The following is a 24,509-nucleotide window of genomic DNA, read 5'->3' as shown; positions in this document are numbered from 1 at the left end:
GCGCGCTAGCGCCCTAGCGCTAGCTAGCTGCAGCACTGCTTAATCGCGTGCGCGATCGCCAGGATCTGTGTGTTCACAGGGGGCGCTCTTAACTTTTTCTTTCACACACGTTGCTGCATCGACGGGAGTGTTATGTGTGTCAACTTCATACTTTTCGAACGTCCGAGGACAAGCCGAATATCGGGTCAGATGCGTCCTCGGACGTAGAATATCATTTTGCACGTCTATTCCTTCCGAGGACAGCATGTTACGTCCTCGGACGTAGATTTTGTCCTCGGACAAAAGGTGTGTTTTCATACCATTGGTCTCGGACGATCAGTGATGTATACGCACACACACACACACACACACACACGCAAACACACATGCATCCTCATACTCATAACAGCAAATACAATGTACACACATAATGTGAACCCTAACCATTTTCACAGCATAACAGCGCAGGTGTTTTGTGACTTTTTGATAACTTTTTCTTTGGTCATTAATGTGATTACAAATTATGATTGGATGAATGATGCAAAAGGTTAATAACATGAGGTGTAGCCATAAAAGGGTCCACCTGTGTTCAAAACCCCAATGACATTCTCTAAAAGGTTTCTAGTCTGGGCACACATCTCAGCCCACTAAGGTGAAAGTTCAGACAAGCCCAATGGGGATCAAATTTGTTGGGGCAGAAGAGGGGGTAGAGAGTAAAAGTACAGTCCGACCTCTATTATCCGGCCATCTCTAATACAAGTAAGGACTTCTCTATCATATGGATGTGCTCATGCAGTGAAGACGAAAGAAAAAAGTGATTTCAAACTCGATTAAAATTCCTACAAAATTTCTGCAATTTACCTACAATATTCCCAACAGAAACATGTTATAAATTTTCAATAAAATATCGTGAATTCCATAAAAAACAGACTATACTTTTAAGTAGGCTAGCATAGATTACACCACTGTGACAGTGTACGCTACCTACAATGTCCATGTACTTTATGCTACCACTGGGTCGGCAACCACATGTACATGTACAGTACATTAATGAACATTGTTTCTCCCACATCCGGCCAAGTCTCTTATCCGGACGGGCATTGGTCTCAACATGGCCAGATACCAAGAGGTCGGTCTGTGTACTGTACCTCGTTCTCAGGCGTGACGAGCTCTTCCTTGCATGACGCCAGCCGCGAGATGAGAGCCTTGAAGATGCAACCCACGATGGTCCCCTCCACGCCCCGGATACCGGTCCCCGCCACGCCGCTCCCAAAGTTGGTGGCGAACCCTCCTCTAGTCATCCCCTCTGGATTACTGGAAGAAGAGCCTCCTGCTCCACAAAATACATAACGTTTCAGCTTCAGTTTCAGCATGTTCCATTTTTTCACTTGCAAAAATCAAAGCGTTTTGACCAATACCCCCTGGAAATCAAATTTATATACATCTAGAATACACAAAAAATGGCCTTAATTCTCCTGTGACAGCCCACAAAAGTATACACATTTTGATTAATCAGATCATATCTGTATAACAATTTGGTACTTGTGCTTCGTGCATTTAAGTTCTGCTCTGTAAGCACCGGCACAGATGTGTGCACGTTCTGGCTATATGCGTAAGTTTTTACGCGATATAATGAGAGTCCATGTCGATCGTTCAAGACATATTTGGGGAAAAATACCGATAGCATGATTGTTCCATTGAAAGAATCGGGTGATCGACTAGTTTATTTCAAGTCACTTTTGTTTTAGTATACTCTTTAAAATTTGTACATGTAAACCCCAATAAATAACAGTTCGAGTAACACAAATTTCTAATATTTTGCAGAGGGCATGTCTCTCGTACTGTATATCATCCTACAAATATAGCAAACATAATACTCATGGTATTGGTACTCTTTAAATCACTGTATGACAAATCAACAACATCCTATAAAGGATTAGAACCAGCACTGGCTGTCAGGCAAAAGCTCTGTTGTCTAGTGCCCTGCTTCTCAAGCAGGTGGGCCGCGATGTCGGCCAAAAAATAGGATAAATCAGATTCATATTTGATCTATATATAGGCCAAATAAATCAATGAAAGCAGCATTATTCCATTGCCTGAGAGTCCTGATCACTTCTACTAGCAGCATGAAGATTCCTTCATTGGTAAAAACTGTAACCCCAGAACATATGTATAAAAAAAATATGGACTCATTCACAATCACAATGTAATATTTTACAAGGACAATTAAAGGGTGTGTACAGTTCTGGTCGAGGTGAAGATTTAGCTTTTAACGTTTTGCGAGATATTCAGAAACCACTCGATGAGATGTCAAAGAGCATGCAGTTCTAAGGGGTATCAACAGTTTATTTGATGAAAATCGGTTTTCAAATGGCTGAGATATCCAAAAACAAGGTGAAACAAAGCAGAGACTCCAACTCTCCCGTTTTCGACGGGAGATCTCCCGCCGAAAACCCATTTTTGCAAAATCTCCCGTTCTCCCGCTTATGAATTAATTTCTCCCGCCCTGGCTCTGTCTCTCCCGTTGGAAAGGATTTCTTACTTATTGCTATCGTATGTTGAAAAAATAAGCCTTAGATAGCACCAGAGAGCATCTAGAACCTTGGGAATTTCGCCCTTTGCACACATCAACTTGGAATCTCCCGTTTGCTGGGGGTTTCAGGTGGGAGAATCTCCAGATCAGAAGGTGCTTTGGGTTGGAGTCTCTGACAAAGAGATACTAATAAAGTTGGGGCACGTCGCCTTTTATTATTAGCACTTTTTGGGATATCTCAGCCATTTGAAAACCAATTTTCATCAAATTAATGTAGAATCCTTCTTAAAATTACATGCTCTTTCATATTTCATAAGAGGCTTTTCATTATCTCACTTAGGAATGTCCAAAACATGAATCCCTACCTCAACCAGTACTGTACAGGCCCTTTAAGGCTGCATTAACTGCCACCACGATGTACATATAAGTTGGTATACATTTTGCAGTCAACCACATTGAATTGCGTGCTTAGGAATCGGTACACACACACATAAGTTATCTATTTCCGCTGTCCGACCACTGACGCACACACAAAGTTGATCAATCAGGACTACCAATGGCAAACACATGATTGTTCCATCAATTGTCATTCAAAAAGACAGTACTTGCGTAAACACAGACAATGCATCATAGCTTGCCATACCATGTGATATTTACACAAGAAATTAAAGCTCCCTCCATTATCGTTAAGCTGCTACAATTGTAGGCCTATGTCTGAGCTCAAACAAGATGAGAGCAAACATTGCCACTGTGTCCAAATATGAGGTGTAGATTTTGAGACAGCCTGGACTACTTGTAATATTTGATGGGGATTACCAAGGAGGTTTAAGAGAATGAAGTCACAAATCATTTTATTTCATTTGCTAGATGTTCAATGCCGCCACTCGAAAATATTTGAAGTATGTACCAAACTGGGTCTGCCGCGCAGACAGGAAGACCAACTTTCCCTCCCTATGATGTGCTATGACGTCATTCTTTGCTTCATCTTAAAGGGATCGTATGGTTTTGGTTGAGACCTAATTTCAGGTTTCTAATATTTTTTGGTGAGATTATGAGAAACCTCATATGAAATATGAAAGAGCATGTAATTCCACGAGGAATTCAACGCTTGTTTGATGAAAATTGGTTTTGAAATGACTGAGATATCCAAAACAGGGCGATTCTAGTAAAGTGTGGGACCAACACTTTATTACGATCGCTTTGTCTTACTTTGTTTTTGGATGTTTCAGTCATTCCAAACCTGATTTTCATCGAATAAACTTTGAATTCCTCTTAAAATGATATGATCTGTACTATTTCGTAAGTGCTTTTTTGGTATCTCACAAAAAAGTTAAAAGCCCAATTCTCATCTCCACCAATACTGTACCCTCCCTTTAAGATATGTCTACTCAATCTGACTGTTATGTGAACCATGTTTCCATCTCTGCACACATGCTACACCCTCTCTATACATGGATAGACACACATGCTTTACACGCTATACATTGGATTGATTCAGACTATACCAGGATTTCCATGTTGGCTCGATTCTTGGAAAGGTCTCAAGGGAATGACATTAGATGTATAGATGGCCCGAATTCATGAAGGTGGTACAAATGAAACCACGGTTTAAACCATGGACAAAAACCATGGAGCGCCAAGTGTCGCACGGAATATTTCGTTACCAAATTGGTCATTTCATCGACAAAATGACCGCTTCGTTAACGAAATTATCATTTCGTGGACGAAATGTTCATGTAGTTACAAAATGTTGTCATTTCGTTACAAAATAATCATTTCATCGATGAAATGACTGATTTCGTAACGAAACATTCCATGCGACACTTGGCGCTCCATGGTTTTTGTCCATGGTTTAAACCATGGTTTCATTTGTACCACCTTCGTGAATTCGGGCCTAGATGTACAGTGCATTTGTACATGTTCTCCTGCTCCAAAAGTATGCTCTTTAGCTGCATTGGAGTAGGCCTAGAGGAAGGGATTTGGACGATATTCGGAATGCCAAATCCAAGATACGACAGAGTTTGATGCATGGTGACATACCGACAGCTGGAACTTTGGACATCAACAAGTCACTTCAAGTTGATTCATGTGACACATGCACTACAAAGAAATGCATCTGAATAAACTTAAAGGAGAACTCCTCGTGATTTTCAGACTTTTACATTCGAACGACTATAAACTAGTTATACTTGGTACATGTTTTCAGAATTTATAGTGGTTGAGATGAGGAATAAGAATGTTTTCAAAATTTAAAGCAAATCATCATAAACAAGGATAATGACATGGCAGCTTCACCATAAGAATGGGCTCAAGGAAGCAGAACAAAAGAAGAAAGCATGCATGAAATTCCACACAGGTAAACTTGTCAAGCAAGCTGTATTGTAATGGAATTACACTGCTACATTTCTGAAATATGTGACCTTCCTTTGTCATCATCCCTGTTCAGTGTAACTTATTTGTTTTGGGTTTTTCAGAGTATTGGTTTCTCTGCTCAATGACCACAATAAATTCTGCAAATCTATACATGGAGCTGTGAATGTATGTACTACTACTAGTACATGATGTGAAATTATGAAAATCATCTGGACTTCCCCTTTAAACAAATACAATTTAAATACGACACACGTGCTTGGGGGAAAAATAAGGAAAAAGGAAAGGGCCAAGAAATATTTGGAGGAGGAGAGAAGAGGATGGATGCGAAATCGGGGAAAATTGACTCACGCTCCCCAAGTCTGATGCTCGTTGGCCGCGAGGGGTCCTCGCAGAACCCGAGAAGGGCGTGCAGAAAGTCCAGAATGCCCTCTAGTGGGTGGGCGGAGATGACGTACCGCAGGTAGCGGCGGAACTGGGACGAGTCGATCTTGTACATGCGGTTGAGGCAGTGCTGGCCCAAGTTGCGGAGTCGGTCCCCTGGAGTCAGGGCAACAAGATCCATACATTTGGGTGAAAAAAAGTAGGAAAGTCTAATTGAAATACTGTCAGGAAATAGAGCCTAAATTCATGAAATTCACTAAATTCATCTTATATATCAGATAAAATAAGAGCTGTAAGGGTACACTACCTGCACACTAAGAATATGAGGTGATAGAAAAGAACCTGGTGGTCGTGTTAAAGTGTATCTGTATACATAAATTTAGTTTTCTGACATTGTAGGTTATTGTACTGGTAATATCCCTATGACATATAAGAGTGCAACGTTACTCACATACAGAGATATAGCAATATATAAAGAGACATAGAGCAATCTCTAAAATGCCAAAAATTACATGCGCCTTGATCTAAGAGTAGCCGTCTGGCATTATCAACTGCATTCGGTGGCATAGTTCGATAATTTTCTGTACGATCAGTGTACTACGATATACATGTACTCTCAGAACATGCTAATGCACGCAAATGTCCACATACGCGACGCATCTAGGTTGGTGCTGCCACGCCGCGCCGGGCCACTGACCAGGCAGCCGCGGCAGCATCTACTCGTGCAGATGCATAATATGGCTCGATGAGGCGATACCGATAGACAGTATTCGATATAGCTGTGTGCAGACGGAGGCAAACGAAGGACACGTGCACACACCAGTGGTCTACGCGCAGCTACTATTTTCAGATCCGGCTACTATTGCAGCGCGCACTAGTGCGCGCTGATTTATCAAAATTTATATTTCACAGTTTGGGGGATTTTTTGTGATGGGATAGAATTTTCTCTAGAGTTCTTTAGACATGCTCTCACACCTCTCAAATTTAAATTTTAGGGGAGAGATTCCCTTTAAGGGTTTTGTTTTTTCATCATAAAAGAAGCAGGTTATACACAGTGCACACATATACTGATAAAACAGAAATAAATGTCTTCATATGTATATATATGAATCATTATATCCCTCATTAATGATAGCCTGTACAGTGCTTGGTCTACACAGCATCACAGGACAAAACATAATATTGTTATGATATCGATGTTGAAAACCAAATGCCCATATAGAAAAATGCTGTATTCCATGACATACAAATACCTTTTATGAGGATATAAATGAATATGGTCCACAATGTGATACCAGTATTGCAATTGGCTGGTTCACAAATTACAATGACAATAAACTGCGGGCAATTGACATGATTAGTTGAGAGCTACATGTACAAACGCAGTCAACATTTCCCCAAAGAAAACATTTTTTATTCCTATAATTAGTCAGAAGAAAAAAACAAACAAGCAAAAACATTACCAGGGGAAAAAAGGACTTTGGGTCTGCAGATCAAATAACTGGCATCTTCACCAATGCTGTTGTAAGCTACACAATGCTCCGGCTACTCTAGTGTTGTAATCAACCTAATAATGAGTTCATATCTACTCCTGATACACTGTATGCCCTCTGATCCCACAGCAAGGGGTGTCATATAAAATTAGATGACCAAAGCCAGTTTGCACCTGTCACTGGTATGACTTAACTCCCAACATGCCAGACAAACTTCTGGGGAATGCATTGTAGTGCTGCGACAACTACATAATGTGCACCTTTGATGAGCAAAGGCTTAATACCCACGCACTGATGTGTGCAGGGATGGAAATGCGTTCATATCTACCACTGATGAGTGTCTGTACAAACATTTGGTACATGTACAAAGTGGGTGGCTGCTCAGTAGTAAGCATGTTCACACTGCTCTAGAGACATACCAGGGTAACTCACCCTTGGTACACAGGAGCCTTTGTACATTTCAGGGGAAGGTACATGTATATGTATGTCTGAGTATGCTTCATCATTCTGGTGGCAACAATCTATCAAAATTGTACACTTTTTACCTATGGTTTTATCTTTATATACAAAATAGCATAATAGTCAATGTCACCTTCAATTTCAGTCCTTATTGGCCATCTTGAAATTCCTTTTGTTTCAAGTCTTACACATAAACACATAAAACAGTATGAACAAAAATAAAATAACATATTACACAATATTTATCATACATACAATTTTGATGTAACAAACAACATACTTGTAAGAATCCAGCATCTGACCAATAATCTGACACTTCATTGAAATATCGATTTGAATATTGTACTTTAATAACAAAATATCATAGCAGAATATTATTTCCTTTGACAAGTCAACTTTTGAACTTTCTCAGTACAAATATGATTCCACGGGATTCGTTGGTTCCTTTGTCTTAGTAAGACAGCATCATGGAAGTTTGTTTTAGGGGTTTGTTTCACTTTAATACACTGAACTATAATATGCACACTAATGATGAACACAATAGAAACAAATCCTCTCTCACACACAGACGGACATTGTGTCTACGTGGTAAAATATCACTTGGCATCCTACAAATGTACATGTGTAACTGCAAAAAAAAATATGCTATATGTGTCACATATGATGACTTATGACCGTTTCCGATTCCCTTGCCATACATGTGTATTTCGCAGGAGATTCATTCTCCAAAATTTCTTAAATCAGTATACATGTATCAACTCTGATCCTAGTATGAATGCTACATGCACATGTACATGTAATGGTAAGCAGTACACAGGACATGAGCAAGGTGCATGATAATACAGTGTAGTAGGCCAAAATTTCTGTGCACCTACTGTGTAAATGGATGCATGCACTTTCCCCGTCTATGTCTACAGACATGGGCAAGCATTCTTGTGTTACCTATTTTTCATGGACATGCATTCATTCTCATTAAATGACAGTTACATTTTCAAAATTGGTCCCTACAAATTTGTATGTTCATTGCTGTACAGCGCAATAAGAAATTCAACCACTCTTAAAATCTTCGGGAAGTCACGATTTGCAAAGAAAAATAAGACTTGCTGAATGCATCACGTAGATCAGACCCTATACAGTACTTTTACCATTTATCAAGAGCACAGGGCTTTCCTTCACTGTAGCGACATGTGCTCGACACGCAATGGTCATTATCAACATCACCATTAAGGCTGCTAGCTGTGCATACCATTGTCTTGAGTGGTGTGATCGGTCAAACCAATGAGAGACCACATCTCCGTCCACAGTAGACTCACTCCAGGACATGCCTAAAATCTGGCTCGTTAATGACCCAGCAGGGACGCATACATTGCTGACTTCATGAGCCTCGTCTGGACACACAATGAACAACTGCCTCTACCGCAGGAAAAACAGTCCGACACCAGAGAAGTAGTATTATCGGGGGTGGGGGATACAAAGAATTCAGTTTTATTCAATGTCTTCAGAATCCACTTCTAATTGTTATAAAAACTGACAGAAAAAATTCCTTTGTCCCTTACTTCAAATTCAATATGAGATAGATACAGGACTACATTTGGGGGGTTTTTATATCCAAAATGTATTTACATTCATCAATCTATTTTTTACACAAAAATCAAATAAAATTGAAATTTATCAAAATGATTGACATACATTAAAGCTCTGCCAAAGTGATGTAGAGCTAGGAAAGGCAATCAAAAAAGGGGCTACTGACACTGAAAAAAAGTCTTTTTATATGTAATTAGAACTATCATTGCACTTTAGCATGCTTATGTATCATTCCTTATGCCAGTAGACACAATACATCTGTGACGAATTTGGAAAAGGTCTTAGTTGAAATTATGCACATCTGAACTTGGTTATCTCCGTCTGATTTCATTTGAATCCGTTTGGACAACCAGGACGAGATAATCTCTTTAGCACATCACAATGAGGTCTCTTTCGAGCGGTACGTGACTCGGCACCCTAGAGCCGAGTCAAATACAGAATTTTCCATAATGCATAACACGCGGACGCACAAAAAATTACTTAAAAGAGACGATTTCTTGCAAGCAACTCTGGTTTCTTTCGCGTTATGGTGTGGTGATAGGTAACATCAGAGCGCCTCCTGTTAATACCATATTCCGCCCTTGCACTCCTGTGAGCGGAGGCGTGTTGATTTAGAAATGGAAGCTGTGGGCAAACACGAGTTTAGGTATGTTTGCACATATGCGCTTATACCCACCACCCAGGTGATAAGATTTTATGCCTTTCTAACTTAATAGCCATACAAGGAGACTGCTACTTGTGTCAATTTCTTCTTCCTCTTCTTTTTTTATTGGGGGGGGGGGGATGGTTAATTCTTTTTAAACTTGAAATCAATGAGGAATGTGCTGAAATATTATTTGCTTGTCAATCCAAAGAGTTATAATTAGCTATAATTAACTAAAGCAGACAGTTCTTTGCTGTAAAACATGAAAACAACTCATCATAAAAAAACACAGATAATGGTAATCATACATATGTACAAATAAATACCTTTATCATGTACTCTATTTTGATTCAAACTGCAGCCTTACTCAAGAATATCCATCAGCAATAAAATCCTGGAATTGACACCAGTCATATAAAACTAATCACTGACACAGTTGCATTCTATGTTGCTTGCCAATTCTAAATGCACTACCGCAGCTAGAAATTTCCAATGTGCTTTTCACCATTTGCTTCACTGGGAGTGTGTACGGATACATTTATCAAATATTAATCTGCATGTTTCTGAAAACATACATTATGACATGCAGTCTACTGTTTAGTGCACAGAGCGTGCGATTTCACTATGGTTACACTGTCAGGGTTTATGGGGGCATAAAAGCTACAGGGATGCCATCTAAACACAGAGCTCCTAGTGACAGTCTCCCTAGCAGTGGCAGGATGTACGATATGTAAGCCATGCCCTGGGAGTTCCCTCGAGTGCCCAGACTATCGTTTTATTGACTTGGTGTGGAAGTCCTCCCCCACCCCCCCCCCCCCCCCCACAGTCCAAGCTGGCCCAAGTTTTTATCTTCTGTTGACACTCATCACAATCAGTCAAACTGTTGTTACAATCAACAAATATCTCAGGTCCTCCCTCCCTACCCCTCCCCCACTGCCACAAGAGATTCAGACATAAAACAAATAACCCTTCCACCCCACTCTCACCTCAAGCAATACTCACATTGAGCATCCTTTTACACATTAAAGGTCCTGTTTACCTTTGGGAGCAGTGATTTAAAAATGTTCAAGATATCACATTTGATGCATATGTGTAGATCTGTTGTATCACAAAACATCCTTCCATATAAAATTTTTGCAATAAAACCTAAAATATTTAAGGAGATATCTGTATTTTTCTCAATGAACCATAACTGTAGACGGTTTAGTCTGAAAACATTCTTATTATAACTATTGTACACATTTTGTGTATTTAACAATACTTAACACTGATTATACAGATTCAAATTTTTACAGTACTGTAAAAGTGGAAATTTTCGCGGTGTTCAAATTTTCGCACATTTCGCGCAACCAGGAACTAGCGCGAAAATAAAAGCACGCAAATATTTTTGCTTGCCATATGTGCCTGTGCGTGATGTCTTGATTCCGCGGAATTAAAAACACGCGAAACTCTTCCGACCCGGCCAAGCGCGAAAAATTAGTCACGCGAAAATATCCACTTTTACAGTAGTTGTTTCTATCCCTAACTCACACTTTAGAACTATTTAAAAGCACTAATGCTGGGTTTTTTGTTTCATCTGCAAATGGTAAATTATGCCTTCAATGTTCCTTGGGATAACCAGTGGCCATGGAGCCTTGGTTAGTAAATGTAATTTGTTATATAGTGCGATAACTCTTCTCTGATGCCATATCAAAATTAAAACCGCGCTCTGTTTTCATTGTCTCTGAGAAGATGAACAGCATTAGGATCATTATAAATATTTGGATTGGTTAGCAAGATAAACTTATCTCTGATGTCCTCAGTGCAGAAGCGATGTAATGTATACACTAGAGATTATGTAAGCAAACATGCACATCATCGGTATGCAAACTTTGTCAATGTGCCAGACTGCTCACTCTATTGATCTACTTCAATATTTGCAAAGGTCAAAAGAATAATACGTTGACTATCGATGTGATTTCATTTTTGAGGTTGATGAAAATGTGTCTGCTGCATTGGCTTAGTTAATCCTAATCTAAAGGAATTCTACTGCAGAAACTTAAGTTAATCTTCCATTTCAGACATTAGGTTTCACATAAAATTCATGAACAGCCCTCTGTGTTTAAAAAGGATTTTCTTCTTTTTTTTGTCAGAGATGGTTTCAAAATGCACTCAATTACAAGTGCTTGTGAAATTCAGGGCTAAAATTCCGAGGGTGAACTCAAATTTCCACAGACTTGCCAAAGTTCACATTAAGTCTTATATGGCAGTTTTTTTTTTCTGTTTGTTTTTCATTTCTTTTTTAGTTAACCCGAGTTGTTAAAAAAAAACCAATGTATTGTCATTCAGCATCGTTATCACATAAGAACACTTTAATAATATTACATCTATAATACTGGCAAGTTGGCTATTGGGGAAAGAACACCACAAGATGGCAAATACCATTACCGGGTATGTGTTTGCTACAAATACATGTACGCATACTACACAGAGCCATCTATGGCACATTCAACACACAGCCATCTACAGTGTGCATTTCTGAATGGCAATGACACGCTCTGTATGTGAAGTGCAAAGGAGTTGTACTGTACACGTGCCAGGCCCCCTAATCAGTAGGGGATTTCAATAAATGAGAAAAAATAATCAAGCTATTATCTAATGCGCATCATCATTAACCTCCCGGCGGCCATTTCGCCACCGGCAGACTCAAGGTCGCCACCTTACATTTGGAGCTGATCAACGATGTTCTCCCGGGATAGACGCCAGCCCGAATGCGCCGCACTACCAATTAAGGCTTGAGGCATTTAGGCAGAGACTCCAACTCTCCCGTTTTCGACGGGAGATCTCCCGCCGAAAACCCATTTTTGCAAAATCTCCCGTTCTCCCGCTTGAGATTTGATTTCTCCCGCCCTGGCTCTGTGTCTCCCGTTGGAAAGGATTTCTTACTTATTGCTATCGTATGTTGAAAAAATAAGCCTTAGATAGCACCAGCGAACATCTAGAACCCTAGGTACTTCGCACTTTGCACACATCATCTTGGAGTCTCCCGTTTGCTAGGGGTTTCGGGCGGGAGAATTTCCAGATCAGAAGGTGCTTGGGGTTGGAGTCTCTGTTTAGGGCGTCTGTTCTTTGCCGTCAGTATCACTATTCACACCTTTTTGTGCATTTTCACTGAAAAAACCCCCCAAGTTTTAATGCACATATGACTACATCAACCAGATTTAGCAGTTACACCATAATGTTCCCTTGTCTTATCTATTTGAACAAAAACAGCAACAACAACAACAAACAAACCCAAATCAAGCTGCTATCCAACGCATCTGAAAGGAGCTTACAAATCTGTAAATATCTGTAAAATGTATAGTTCTTAGAATTTGGAAAAGTGGCTCAATTAGCAATCAGGGCTCATTGTCTTTGACTCTTTGTCTGCTCTTGGGCAAGTACAATTGTACATTTGTTAAACATGCCCAAGTTGCCAATTTGTACCAGTGAGCTGTGATATTTCACTGGTATATACATCAATAACATCTGGAGCTGACAAAGTAAAACACACACACACACACACACACACACACCAAAAAAACAACTATTTATAATGAATGCAATCTTCCACCTGATCCAAACTTGACGTAACTGACCTGTGAATTTCACATGTTCCAAAGATTTATTGATATTTGTAAACAATTTGATTTAATTGCAGACATTCGTGAAAGGCACAAAAACTGCCAAGAACAAAATGATATTGACAATGTTCTCTACAATGTGTCAAATGATATTATGCAGAGTAATGGCCGAAGTTACATGTATAATAAATCTACAAATTTTACTTTGAGAAAAGTAATGATGTTCACTATTATGAAAGATTACTTATTGTAGATAGTATTGCTTCACTAAAATTGGAAGTAAATTCATGAATAACAGAGCAATTTGTGAATACTGTAATTGCTCCTATCCTATCCTATCCAATCCTATCATAACAGGAAGATGAGATAGTCTGAATCCACTTTCCTGGTCATTAGACAGTTTTTGATTCTTAGACTACAGGTACTGAGGTACATATTTTCATAGGAATACACACACACACACACACACACACACACACACACACACACACACACACACACACATGCACACAAGGAAATGATTAACCCACCCACACAGAAGCATGCTGAGACGTCACTCGCACACATGCACACACATGCACAAACCCACAGACAAACACACATACACAAACATGCATAAAAATCATACATTTTCATGTTGGACCAACATACAAACACACACTGCATATAAGAATTATTATACATGTTACACCAATAGACACTATAAACATGTACTGCATTTGCATTCGCACTCCCAGTCACTTTCTATTCTACTCATGTTTTCTCTACTATTGTTACATGGAACAGTGCGTCTGGATATGGAATAAATCTTGTTCAATGTCATGCACATTAGAAGTAATTACATGTACACAGTGTACTACTTTCTGCACTGCACGCATCGAAAGGCATGTACACATGCTAATGGATATCTTTCTCCACTTAACAATTGATCCAAAAAATAGCACAGACGCCTTGGTGTAACAAATCCACGTCACAAAGTAAACACATCTCCATTACTGAGTAAAAATACTTTGCTTTGCTCTCATTTACTTCTGTCTTTTCTATCTAATTGCATAAATGTCATGCTGAATGTGATGTATCTTATTAAAAGAGTAGTCTATACAATGCAGTATGTCTCTCAGCAAAGCAGCCCAGTTTCATGATTGTCAAGTTACTGTCTTCATAGATGATCATTATATGTGACCGTGCACCACAAAACGAACAAAAAGTCGCACACACTGATTTTGTGTTAGGACTGAAAATAGGTGAAATGGGTCAACCTAACCGATCTTGACTTTTTCATATATTCTGAAAGAGGAAATCTTCTTCTACATTATGCTAAAATTTGGGATCATAAAACGGGCAGGAAAGTGTGTTTTTTAGCAGTTTATCTTGAACATTTTTTGGTAGAATAGTGTCAGTAGGTGTGTTTTTAGAGTCCCTTTTTCATTTCTTAAAAACCTTGTACACACTCTTCACTTTCAACTCTAATAACTTTTGAAAGGATGATGCTACTGCTTTGAAAGTTGGCATCAATTATGAACAACATGTGTTAATTAGGCACACTCAATTTCAGGTTAATCTGATAATCCCTTCATTGTTGTTACTCTGGTGTTTTTTGTTCCATTCGTTGCACAGCGCGGCTTGGTAAAGATTTAGCGCTTGAATAGACACTGCACTTCAGAGTCTCTTTTCTCAGTTCACACTTTTCCTGAGTGTGTGTTTTCTTTCCAATATTTAGATAGGTTAGGAGAGTCCATTTGATTTGAGTTATACATCATTTTAAAGCTTAAAGTCTACTCTTGTAGATTATTCTCTTAACTAAAATTTCATGTCTGGCGACTTTCTGTGCGTTTTGTGATGCAGGGTCGCATATATGCAGTATACTTTTGAAGCATTTTTCACATTTGAGCATCTTCAAAAACGGCCCCACAACTGTCATCATTTCTGGTCTTGGTTTGATAAATGTGACCTCACATGAAATTCACCAATACAGCAAGGTATTTATAAAGTCAGAGTACAAATATACTGCATATATCTATGCGTAAATCGAATCACGAATAATCAAGTGCAGTATTCAGTCTCTCTCTCAACCACTGGCTTGCAGTGGACTATTATCACAGGTATTGAAAAGAAGTACATCAGTTAAAGATGTAGAGCTCTGTGTAAAAGCTGATTTCAAACTTTATGTAGCGTTCTCACATATCCAGAGAAAATAGAATTCTTTTCATCCCAAAACAAAATGTAAACTACAAATAAAGCAATTCTCTGAAAGACAAAATAAAAAAAAAGTCTGTTCCAAAAAATGAATCATTTTAGAAATCAAGTTTTCATTTAAAAAAAGAAATGCTTTCTAAAAAGACTTGTGTCAAACTTCAAATACCAGAGAGTATAATCCAGTTCAAAATGTAAATACGTTGCAGTAAATGTTACACTTGAATATAGATGGTCATCTAAATACTATCTAAACTGCAGTATAGATGAAAATGAAATACAGCAATAACAGATTCACTTGTGTAATGCAGCTGTGCAGTTAATAATGCACCTGCCCATATTCCGGTGGACATCTTTTGTGGACGGGACCTGCTACTGCAATAGTATACCCTTCATCTTCGCCCCCTTTTTTTATCCCTCTTATTTTTTTTCCTGTCAAAAACCATCTTGGCTCTCTCTGCCGATGAATATGAATCGTCTTCACAATACACCCTGCCTCACCACATCCTGTTGCCATGGAAACATACTCGGGATATTCTCCTGTCTTTACCGGGCAAACCTATAGCTGTGACACAAGCCGCAGATGCAATGCCGCGGGCTTGCCATGAAGGAGGCGATAGATTAATTGCTATGTTACTTGCATCATTGAGAAGGGGAAATATGAAGATGGGTGGGGGGGAGGGGAGGGGGTAGGAACACAGTCTACACTGAAAGGCAGAGCCATTTTATGTTATTGAGTCTGGTTTAACCTGAGCTGTGTTTGTATGGCTTGTAATGTAGATACTGCACGGCGACAGTTGTCGGCGCTGACAAGCGTTGATGAAACCCCCCCCCCCCCCCCCCTGAACACAGCTCTTCTCTTGAAATTATTGATCCACAACTGAAATATTGAAAACCTGGATAGGGCTTCATGAAAACTGTGTTATAAATATTCCTTTATAAACCAGGTGCAGATTGGAATGCTCGGGTGAATGTGCATTCTTTTCAGCAACATCAACAATAGCCATTCGTGCAGCACTGACATGTAACCTACCACCTTCTGCATGGCTGTTTTCAATTGTTCTTCTTGAATAATTGAAGACTGTTCCACGTTTGCTCATTTGCTTGCTTGCATCTTTTGATAAAATGGGTGGGTGTAATGAGCCCAAGAAAACAACCCACACAAAACCACAAGGAATTGAATAATAATGACCACAATGGCTAGCCCTTATTAGTCATATGACTTTTGATATTTCATAAATGTCAACAGCAATTCCCTTTTCCTGCATGATTTTCATTGTGATCCTCACAGGCCAGAATTCTCTAAGGCAGTCTACATCTAGTTCATGGTTTTACAAATTTTACTGCGTAAATGTATGACAACTACGTAATGGCCATCCAATATTATGCATCGATGTTGACACATGCACGTGCAATGCATACATTGTACACTCGTGTACCTGTTTCGCACTTGTCTAGAATAGTCCATGGACAAAATCTAAACCATGGATTTGATTCAGATTTCCTATGTGAATTTGGGACACAGCAAGAAATAACCACACAGAGACATCCTCTGTCTTGTACCCCATAATTTTCCATACCATGCCAGATTAAAAAGCTTCCAATTTTTATATCTTGGAAACGTTCCAAGATTTTGAAATTCAGCCAGTAGGTGTTTGATACATTCAACTTTTGACTTTTTTTAGAACAGATACAAAATATGGGGCTTTTTTCCAACCTAAGCACCTAATTTTGCTCTTTTTTTTTGGAGGGGGGGAACATTTACTTAATTTGTTGCTGAGGTGACAAGACTTTGTATGTCAAATTTCAGTGAAATTGATTTTTTGGATAAATTGTCAGAAAATCAGTTCAGTGACATCCTGTCCAAATCCTAGCTGTGTTACCCCAAAGATGAAGCCACCACAGCATGTCAAACGAAAGGCTATCCCATTTGTTATAATGCTTTGGCTGGCATGTTTATTTGCTCTCCTGAACACTTGACATATCTGAGATATGAGGTTTTGTCATCCCAACAGCAATATGTATTAAAGGTACTGTTTACCATTGGGGCAGAGATTTAGAAAATGTTCCAAGTTATCACGTTTGATGCATATGCTTAGGCTAGTTGTATCACAAAACATCCTACCATATGAAAATTTTTGCAATAATGCCTAAGAAATAAGGAAATATCACTATTTTTCTCAATAAACCACAACTGTAGACAGTTTATTCTAGAAACAATTTTATTACAACTATTGTTAACATTGTTAACACATAACCCTGTATTTTTATCGTCCCTTTACACGGCCACACCTGAGCTGCGATTTGATTTTGATCCCAATGATCGGTTAGCTTACAACATCACCACTAATTATTATTCCGTGAATGAAATGATTGAACAAATGCAAAAGACTCCTGTGAGTGAACTTCTTCTTTTGCATTATAATATCAGAAGTCTTAATAAAAAGATTGATCAGCTGGAAACATTTTTAAATCAAGTGAGATCTGATTGTTCTGTTATTGGTGTATCAGAGACTTGGATAAACAATTTGCCGTCTTCATTTTATTCTATTCCAGGGTATACTTTTCATTCGAATAGTAGGCTTGATAGGAGAGGGGGTGGTGTAGGTTTTTTCGTTACAAACAATTTGGAAGTTAAAATATTGAAGGATTTAAATATAATGTGTGATAGTTTGGAATGTATTTTTATTGAAATTGAAATATCAAAACAAAAGAATATTGTAGTTGGTGAAGTTTATAAGCCACCTTCTTCCAATTTCCGGGACTTTTTTGAAACGTTTTCTGATTTGTTGCTAACGCCTTCCCTACACCAAAAGAATATTTTTATCATGGGGGACTTTAATTTGAATTTGCTTCATTACAATGAAAATGTCCACTGCCAAGAATTTTTAGACCTGATGTTATCCAAATATCTTATACCGTTAATTAGAAAACCTACCCGTGTGACTGATACATCATCCACCTTGATAGACAATATTTTTTCTAACGATATTTCGTTTGTATCATCTGGTGTTATAGTATCTGATATATCTGATCATTTCCCGATATACGCCAAGGTTCCTCTTGTGAAAAGCTGCTGTCTTAAGACTCAAAGATTTACTTTTCGTGATTTTTCTGAGAGCAACATCGATAGACTCAGGGAGAGATTGTTGACTGCTAACTGGGAAGAAGTTTTTGGTATTGATAATGATGCAGAAACTGCATTTCACATTTTTTTGGATAAATTTTCTAGGCTTTATGATGAAATTATTCCTTTACGACAGTCCACCCGTTCTACCTATAAAAAAACACCAAGAATGCCTTGGATCACCAAATCCCTCCTTAAGTCTATCAATCATAAGAATAATTTATTTTGTAAATACAAGAGGAATTCGAATGAAAATACGAAAGGTAAATATGCACGTTATCGTAATATTCTTACAACAACTTTGAGATTTGCTAAGAGGAGGTATTTCACGAGGCAGTTTGACCTTTACAAAAATGACACCAAGAGTACGTGGAAGGTGATTAATGAAGTTCTCAGAGTTAAAGATAAATCGGAACAAGTGAAGGAAATATCTCAGCACGGTATCTTGATTCAAAATCCGGTGCATGTTGCTAATGCGTTCAATGATTTTTTTGTTGATTTAGGCCCCAGTCTTGCTAGTAATATCCCAGTAACAGATAAAGCATTTCATTATTTTCTAACTGATCCAAATCCTCAATCTGTGTTTTTTACTCCCATCCAAGAATACGAGGTCAGGGATGTAGTTCTCAAGTTGAAAGCAAAAAAGAGTGCTGGACATGATGGTATTACAAATTTTTTACTGAAAAATATTATATCGGCAATATTGTCTCCTTTAACACATATATTCAATCTGTCCCTTGTTACTGGCATAGTGCCTAGTCAAATGAAAATTGCTAAAGTTGTTCCGATTTACAAAAAAGGTAAAAAGCAAGATGTAAGTAATTATCGTCCAATTTCTCTTTTGACGGCGATGTCTAAGATTCTTGAACAGTTGATATATTCTCGTGTAATTAAGTTCCTAAACGAATGCAATATTTTTTGTGAGTCTCAATTTGGATTTAGGAAAAAACACTCTACTACTCATGCTGTGCTTGCTTTTATCGATAAAGTAGCCCACGCTATTGACGACTCGTCACATACTGTTGGTATATTCCTGGACCTGTCCAAGGCCTTTGACACTATCGATCACGGTATTTTGTTATACAAACTCTCGCACTATGGGATACGTGGAAAGGCCTTGGACTGGTTCAGGAGCTACCTAACTAGCAGGAAACAGTTTGTAAATATCAACGGCTTCAGTTCCAACTTAAAAACACTATCTTGTGGGGTCCCTCAAGGATCCCTTTTAGGCCCACTTTTGTTTATTCTTTATATAAATGATTTCAAAAATTCATCTAATGTTTTATCTTTTCTTCTTTTTGCCGATGATTCTAATATCTTTTTTTCCCATCGAAACCCAACAACCCTTTTAGATGTAGTGAACAGAGAATTAAAGTCGGTTCAAATGTGGATCCAAGCAAACAAGTTGTCTCTTAATATAAACAAAACTGTTTATATGTTATTTAGTAATTCTGTGATCCATTTGCCTGGCGATATAAAAATGAATAATGATTGTTTGATTCAAGTTGAATCGTTTAAATTTTTAGGTCTTCATATTGACCATGAATTAACATGGAAATATCATATAAATTATTTATCTAAAATGCTTTCGAGAAATACTGGGATTTTAGATAAGCTAAAACATTTTTTTCCAAAGTATATTTTGAAAAATTTATATTCAACGCTCATTTTACCCTACCTCTGTTACGGAATACTTGCCTGGGGAAACTGTGCCAAATTATACATTGATAAAATTTTCAAACTACAAAAACGGGCTATTCGTTCAGTAAATCTAGCCGATTATTATTGTCACACGAATGATTTCTTCTTTGAAAACAGACTCCTTAAGGTTGCTGACTTGTTTTTATACAACTTAGGCACATTTATGTTTCAGTTATCAGCCAACGGCTTGCCTGACGTATTTACTCATATGTTTCAGAAAAACTATGCCGTCCATGCTTACCCCACAAGACAAAGAGAATCATTTCACCTTCCACGTACCCGCACACTCCTTGCTCAAAAAACAATTGTTTTTACCGGACCTAAATTCTGGAATGATCTTCCCGCCGATTTAATCAATTGTTCTAGTATGTTTACATTTAAACAAAAATTGAAATTAATGTTAATAAATGAATATAATCAGTCTGATTAGAATATTTCAATATGTTATATGCGCAGTATCCTCGTTCAATGTATATTTCTGGTTTATGCTCCCGTTATATAATCACTGCATCCGTATTTGTATCAACATTTAGAACTCACTATGAAGTTGATTATAGATAATGTGCACGTATATACTTGTGTACCTATATGCCATATTTTCACTCAGTTCTTATTCTTTGGGTTCTTGTTTTTTTGTTTTTTTTTTGTTTTTCACCTTTTCTCTTTATTCTCTTATTTCTTTTTCCCTTTGTACTTTAATATTTTAGCTTTCATATCGTTTCGTCATTATTACTTTGTGTCCTATCTCCATTGATTGCATAGCAAATTTACACCGGTATTTTTTCATGGAACCTGCGCTTACAAGCTTTGCTTTTGCGGTTCCATCATATTTCACAAGTTATAGAAAATTAGTCTTATGTACATTATGAATGCTGACGCACTTTCTGTTCATGTCCCGACGTATGACATGTTTTGTATCTTGCTTGGTTTGTATTCTTTTTTGGATGTATTTTGATGTCAAGTGAAATATGAAAATAAACGTGCTGGAACTGTTCACTGTGTCTCGAGTGCAAGACCAGTGCAGTTTCAGTTATTCAATTCAATTCAATTCAATTCAATTCAATTCATTTTGTATATTTAACAATACTTAATATTGATTATACTGATTGACATTTTTACATTGGTTGTTTCTATCCTTAACTCACATTTTAGAACTATTTTGAAGCACTAAAGCTGGGTTTTTGTTTTATCTACAAATGGTAAAAAATGCCTTTAACTTTGCCAGAGCAAAATGGTTACAGGTTACTTTTGTTATGTATCTCACAAACCACTGGTAAAAAATCAGCCTATATGATTTGCAGGGCAGTCAAAGCATGTGGATATGCCATGTCATAGAATTTGTGGCAAAATTAACAGAGACAAATATGGGGCATTGTACTCACTGTATAATTGGCTAAATGCTCCCTAGAATTGGGATTTTTTTAATTTCATTTTTATTTTTTCAACTGAAGCAGGATGGGGGAAAATTGCAGTAGATAAGGAAGCAATTAACGAGAAATTAGAGATTACTTAGTAATCCTCATGAGCACATGTGATAATGCAAATAGGACCCTTCTGCAATATCATTCTATATTAGAACACGTTATTGAAGGGACAATTAGTACTTTATCTTCTACCAGTATTTGATTTTGTTACCTATTTACAACACATAATGAACAGTAAACTAAGTTACATGAATTACTCTTTTTTGTTGTTATTTGAAGCATTTTTTTTTAAACTGCCCAAGACACACAGCCTTTGCAAACTCACTGTTGGCAGACTGATATGGTTTAACCCTTTGCGTACTTCAAGTGTCAATTTACACAGAAAACCCCATCATAGCATTGTACACACTGTCAAAAGTCCCTGGCACAGAGAGGGTTAAGGTCGGACACCGTACCAAGGCGGAGCAAACAAATGAAAACAAAAATGTTAGGAATTTAATACCAACAGGAGAGGAGAGAGAGAAGCTAGGGAGAAGGGTAAACATATTCAACTTTCAAATGACCTCTATTACATCACTCAAACTTGAGCGCTGTAAATCTGAACACTGGTGCATAAAGCCAATTGGAAAACAGCTCTTTGTGACACACTGCCAGCAAACAAACCCCTTACCCCACCCCCACCCCCACCCCACCCCCAATATTCTGCTTCTTGAGCAACGCTTGGCTTCTTTGCAGTCTGCTGATTTTCTTCCTGCCTTCTAACAGCCCCGCAACCAATTTGTATGTTAATTTATCCAGAGAATGCCAGTGCAATATGGGATGCCCCACGCTGCTATTTGCTGAAGCCAGGCAATATGCAATACCGGTATCTCCCCCATCCATCCATCCATCCATCCATCCATTTGCAATGCTTTGGTTCTCTTTCTTTCCTTCCCTGGCCCTGCCCTTCCCCCCCCCCCCCCCCAATATCTCAGAAGAAAGCCAGACAGCGAAGATTCAGCACTCTGTGAGCACACACACACACACACACACACACACACACACATACACACACACTAGGCGTGTAGTCTGTCTGCAAGGAATGACAGTTTCACACATGCACAGACACACACAAGTACAGACACACACACACACTCGCACACAGGATCACTAGGCATGCAGTCTCTGTGTGTACGGAGGGACTGGTGTTTCACACATGTACAGACACACACACACACATACATATCCACATATATTAACACACACACACACACACACACACACACACATACACACACACACACTTTCTTCCTCATCTCCATTTTTCCTGTCTCCACTCCATGCCCCGGCCTCCAGACTCGAGGTTTTGCCTGAATTTACATGTCATGAGATGCGGAGGATGTGTTCTTAAAGTCAGCTGCCATGAGATGAAACTCCCATAAAATGGTGCCCGTATAACCCTCTTGCCTCTAGAGCCCGTTTCAGGCATTTACGATCCGAATAAATCTATCGGTGCCTCATTATTATGCCCGTACATCTTTGGGAATGAAAATTGTTGACTTACATGATGTTTTCACAGTAAGCCATTCCTACGATCCACATGCTGAAAACTTGGAATGTGTGAATGTTTAATTCCGACTGCAGATTACAAGTGTATGCCTGGAATGTTTGATGGTTTGATTTGTTTTGTTTTGTTTTGTTTTGCTTTTTTGTCTACCATCGAGATGACAGCATACCTACTTTTTATCAAGGGTGAAGTTGACAGTTCAGTTTTAATTAATAACCATTAAATTTTCCTTCAACAGCTTGGACGTAGGTCAATGAAAGATAAAGTTGTTACCACAATGGAATTTTAATAAGTGTGATTTGACATTCCTATAGATGAAGTGCATATCAAGTGAAAACACTCCAACCACTTTGTTCAAAATTGCTCCTACCCCTCACCCCACAGGCAGAGTACATTAATCATACACATGTTTAAACGTTGACCACTTAAATCTAATGGAATAGATTGAAAGATATCATCATGAACAGTCAAGGTTCATGTCATGATACAATTAAGGGTTACAGTTCTATTTATGAAAATATCACAATTAGAAATGATATGGAGGAAATCTTAACAGCATACAATAGATACACTGTGTGCTTAAAAACTATTAAACACTCATCATCAACATATTCATTCGATGGTACTGATATAATGAACAAGTTGCATCTCTACTAAATTGCTCTACATAATTGCAGAAACACAGAAGGATATGTCAGGCATTTTAGTACAGGTCATTATTACACACGAACATGAGGGATGTCTTGGATTAGAAAAGGAACCACTACAGTAATTGAAAATTAGCCTCATACTTATAGTATGTGTTGCGCATGAGACAACTAGATAGATATTTTGAACATTAAATTTGTTAAAAAATGAGATTGCAAGAATTTTCCTCTGATGTAAAGACAAGTCAGTTTCCATACTCTGTTACATCTAAAGGAGATATGAAATGACATGACAAAATTAAGTACTTTGCACAGGCCATTATCAAATGTGAGCATGAGGAGACCTCTTTGATGGTTGTAAAGTGGGAAAGAAAATTACTGAAATATCACTTCATAAACCTCGTGTCTACACTGGTGTGTGCTGTACAATGAAACTAGATTAACATTCTGGGTGTGAAGAATGGGTATGAATTGTACACAAACTCAAACTTTTCCCCCAGTGTGCTGATGATTCCACTTCTGTAATTCTATGCTGACTCCAAAGAAGCTATGAAGTGACTTGAGATAAAATTGAGCAAGAATTTGCCATGTCGGAGTTCAAGAACTTCCATAGATTACTGCTTTATGATAACATTGCCTTTAAATCAGTGCACATTTGGGCATAGCAGATAATATTCCAAATAAATTTGTGAAATATCTAACGACAATCTGCTCTGCTGTGATGCCCAACATTAAATCCAGACCTACAAGTAGATCTACTAAAAACCATCCTAAAGGGTAATGCGTGCCTGATGGGAAAACCGCAGAATTTGCAAGCCGCGTAT

At 38.2% G+C, this 24,509-nt stretch overlaps 1 protein-coding gene across 1 annotated transcript in view; it reads right to left on the bottom strand.

Moving 5' to 3' along the window:
• Positions 1–1,085: 1,085 nt before the first annotated feature.
• Positions 1,086–24,509, bottom strand: part of LOC139733788 (protein unc-80 homolog) — a 50,169-nt gene continuing 26,745 nt past the window's right edge. The window contains exons 6-7 of the mRNA XM_071644593.1: positions 5,234–5,422; positions 1,086–1,309 (exon numbers count right to left, since the gene is read on the bottom strand). Of these exons, the coding sequence (XP_071500694.1) occupies positions 1,086–1,309; positions 5,234–5,422 (413 nt within the window). The remainder of the gene's footprint in view (positions 1,310–5,233; positions 5,423–24,509) is intronic.

Source organism: Diadema antillarum, unplaced genomic scaffold, assembly GCF_040938485.1.
Source record: "Diadema antillarum isolate AM-2024a unplaced genomic scaffold, OU_Dant_1.0 seq00000491_RagTag, whole genome shotgun sequence".
Taxonomy (NCBI): domain Eukaryota; kingdom Metazoa; phylum Echinodermata; class Echinoidea; order Diadematoida; family Diadematidae; genus Diadema; species Diadema antillarum.
This window is presented reverse-complemented; position numbering and strand designations above follow the sequence as displayed.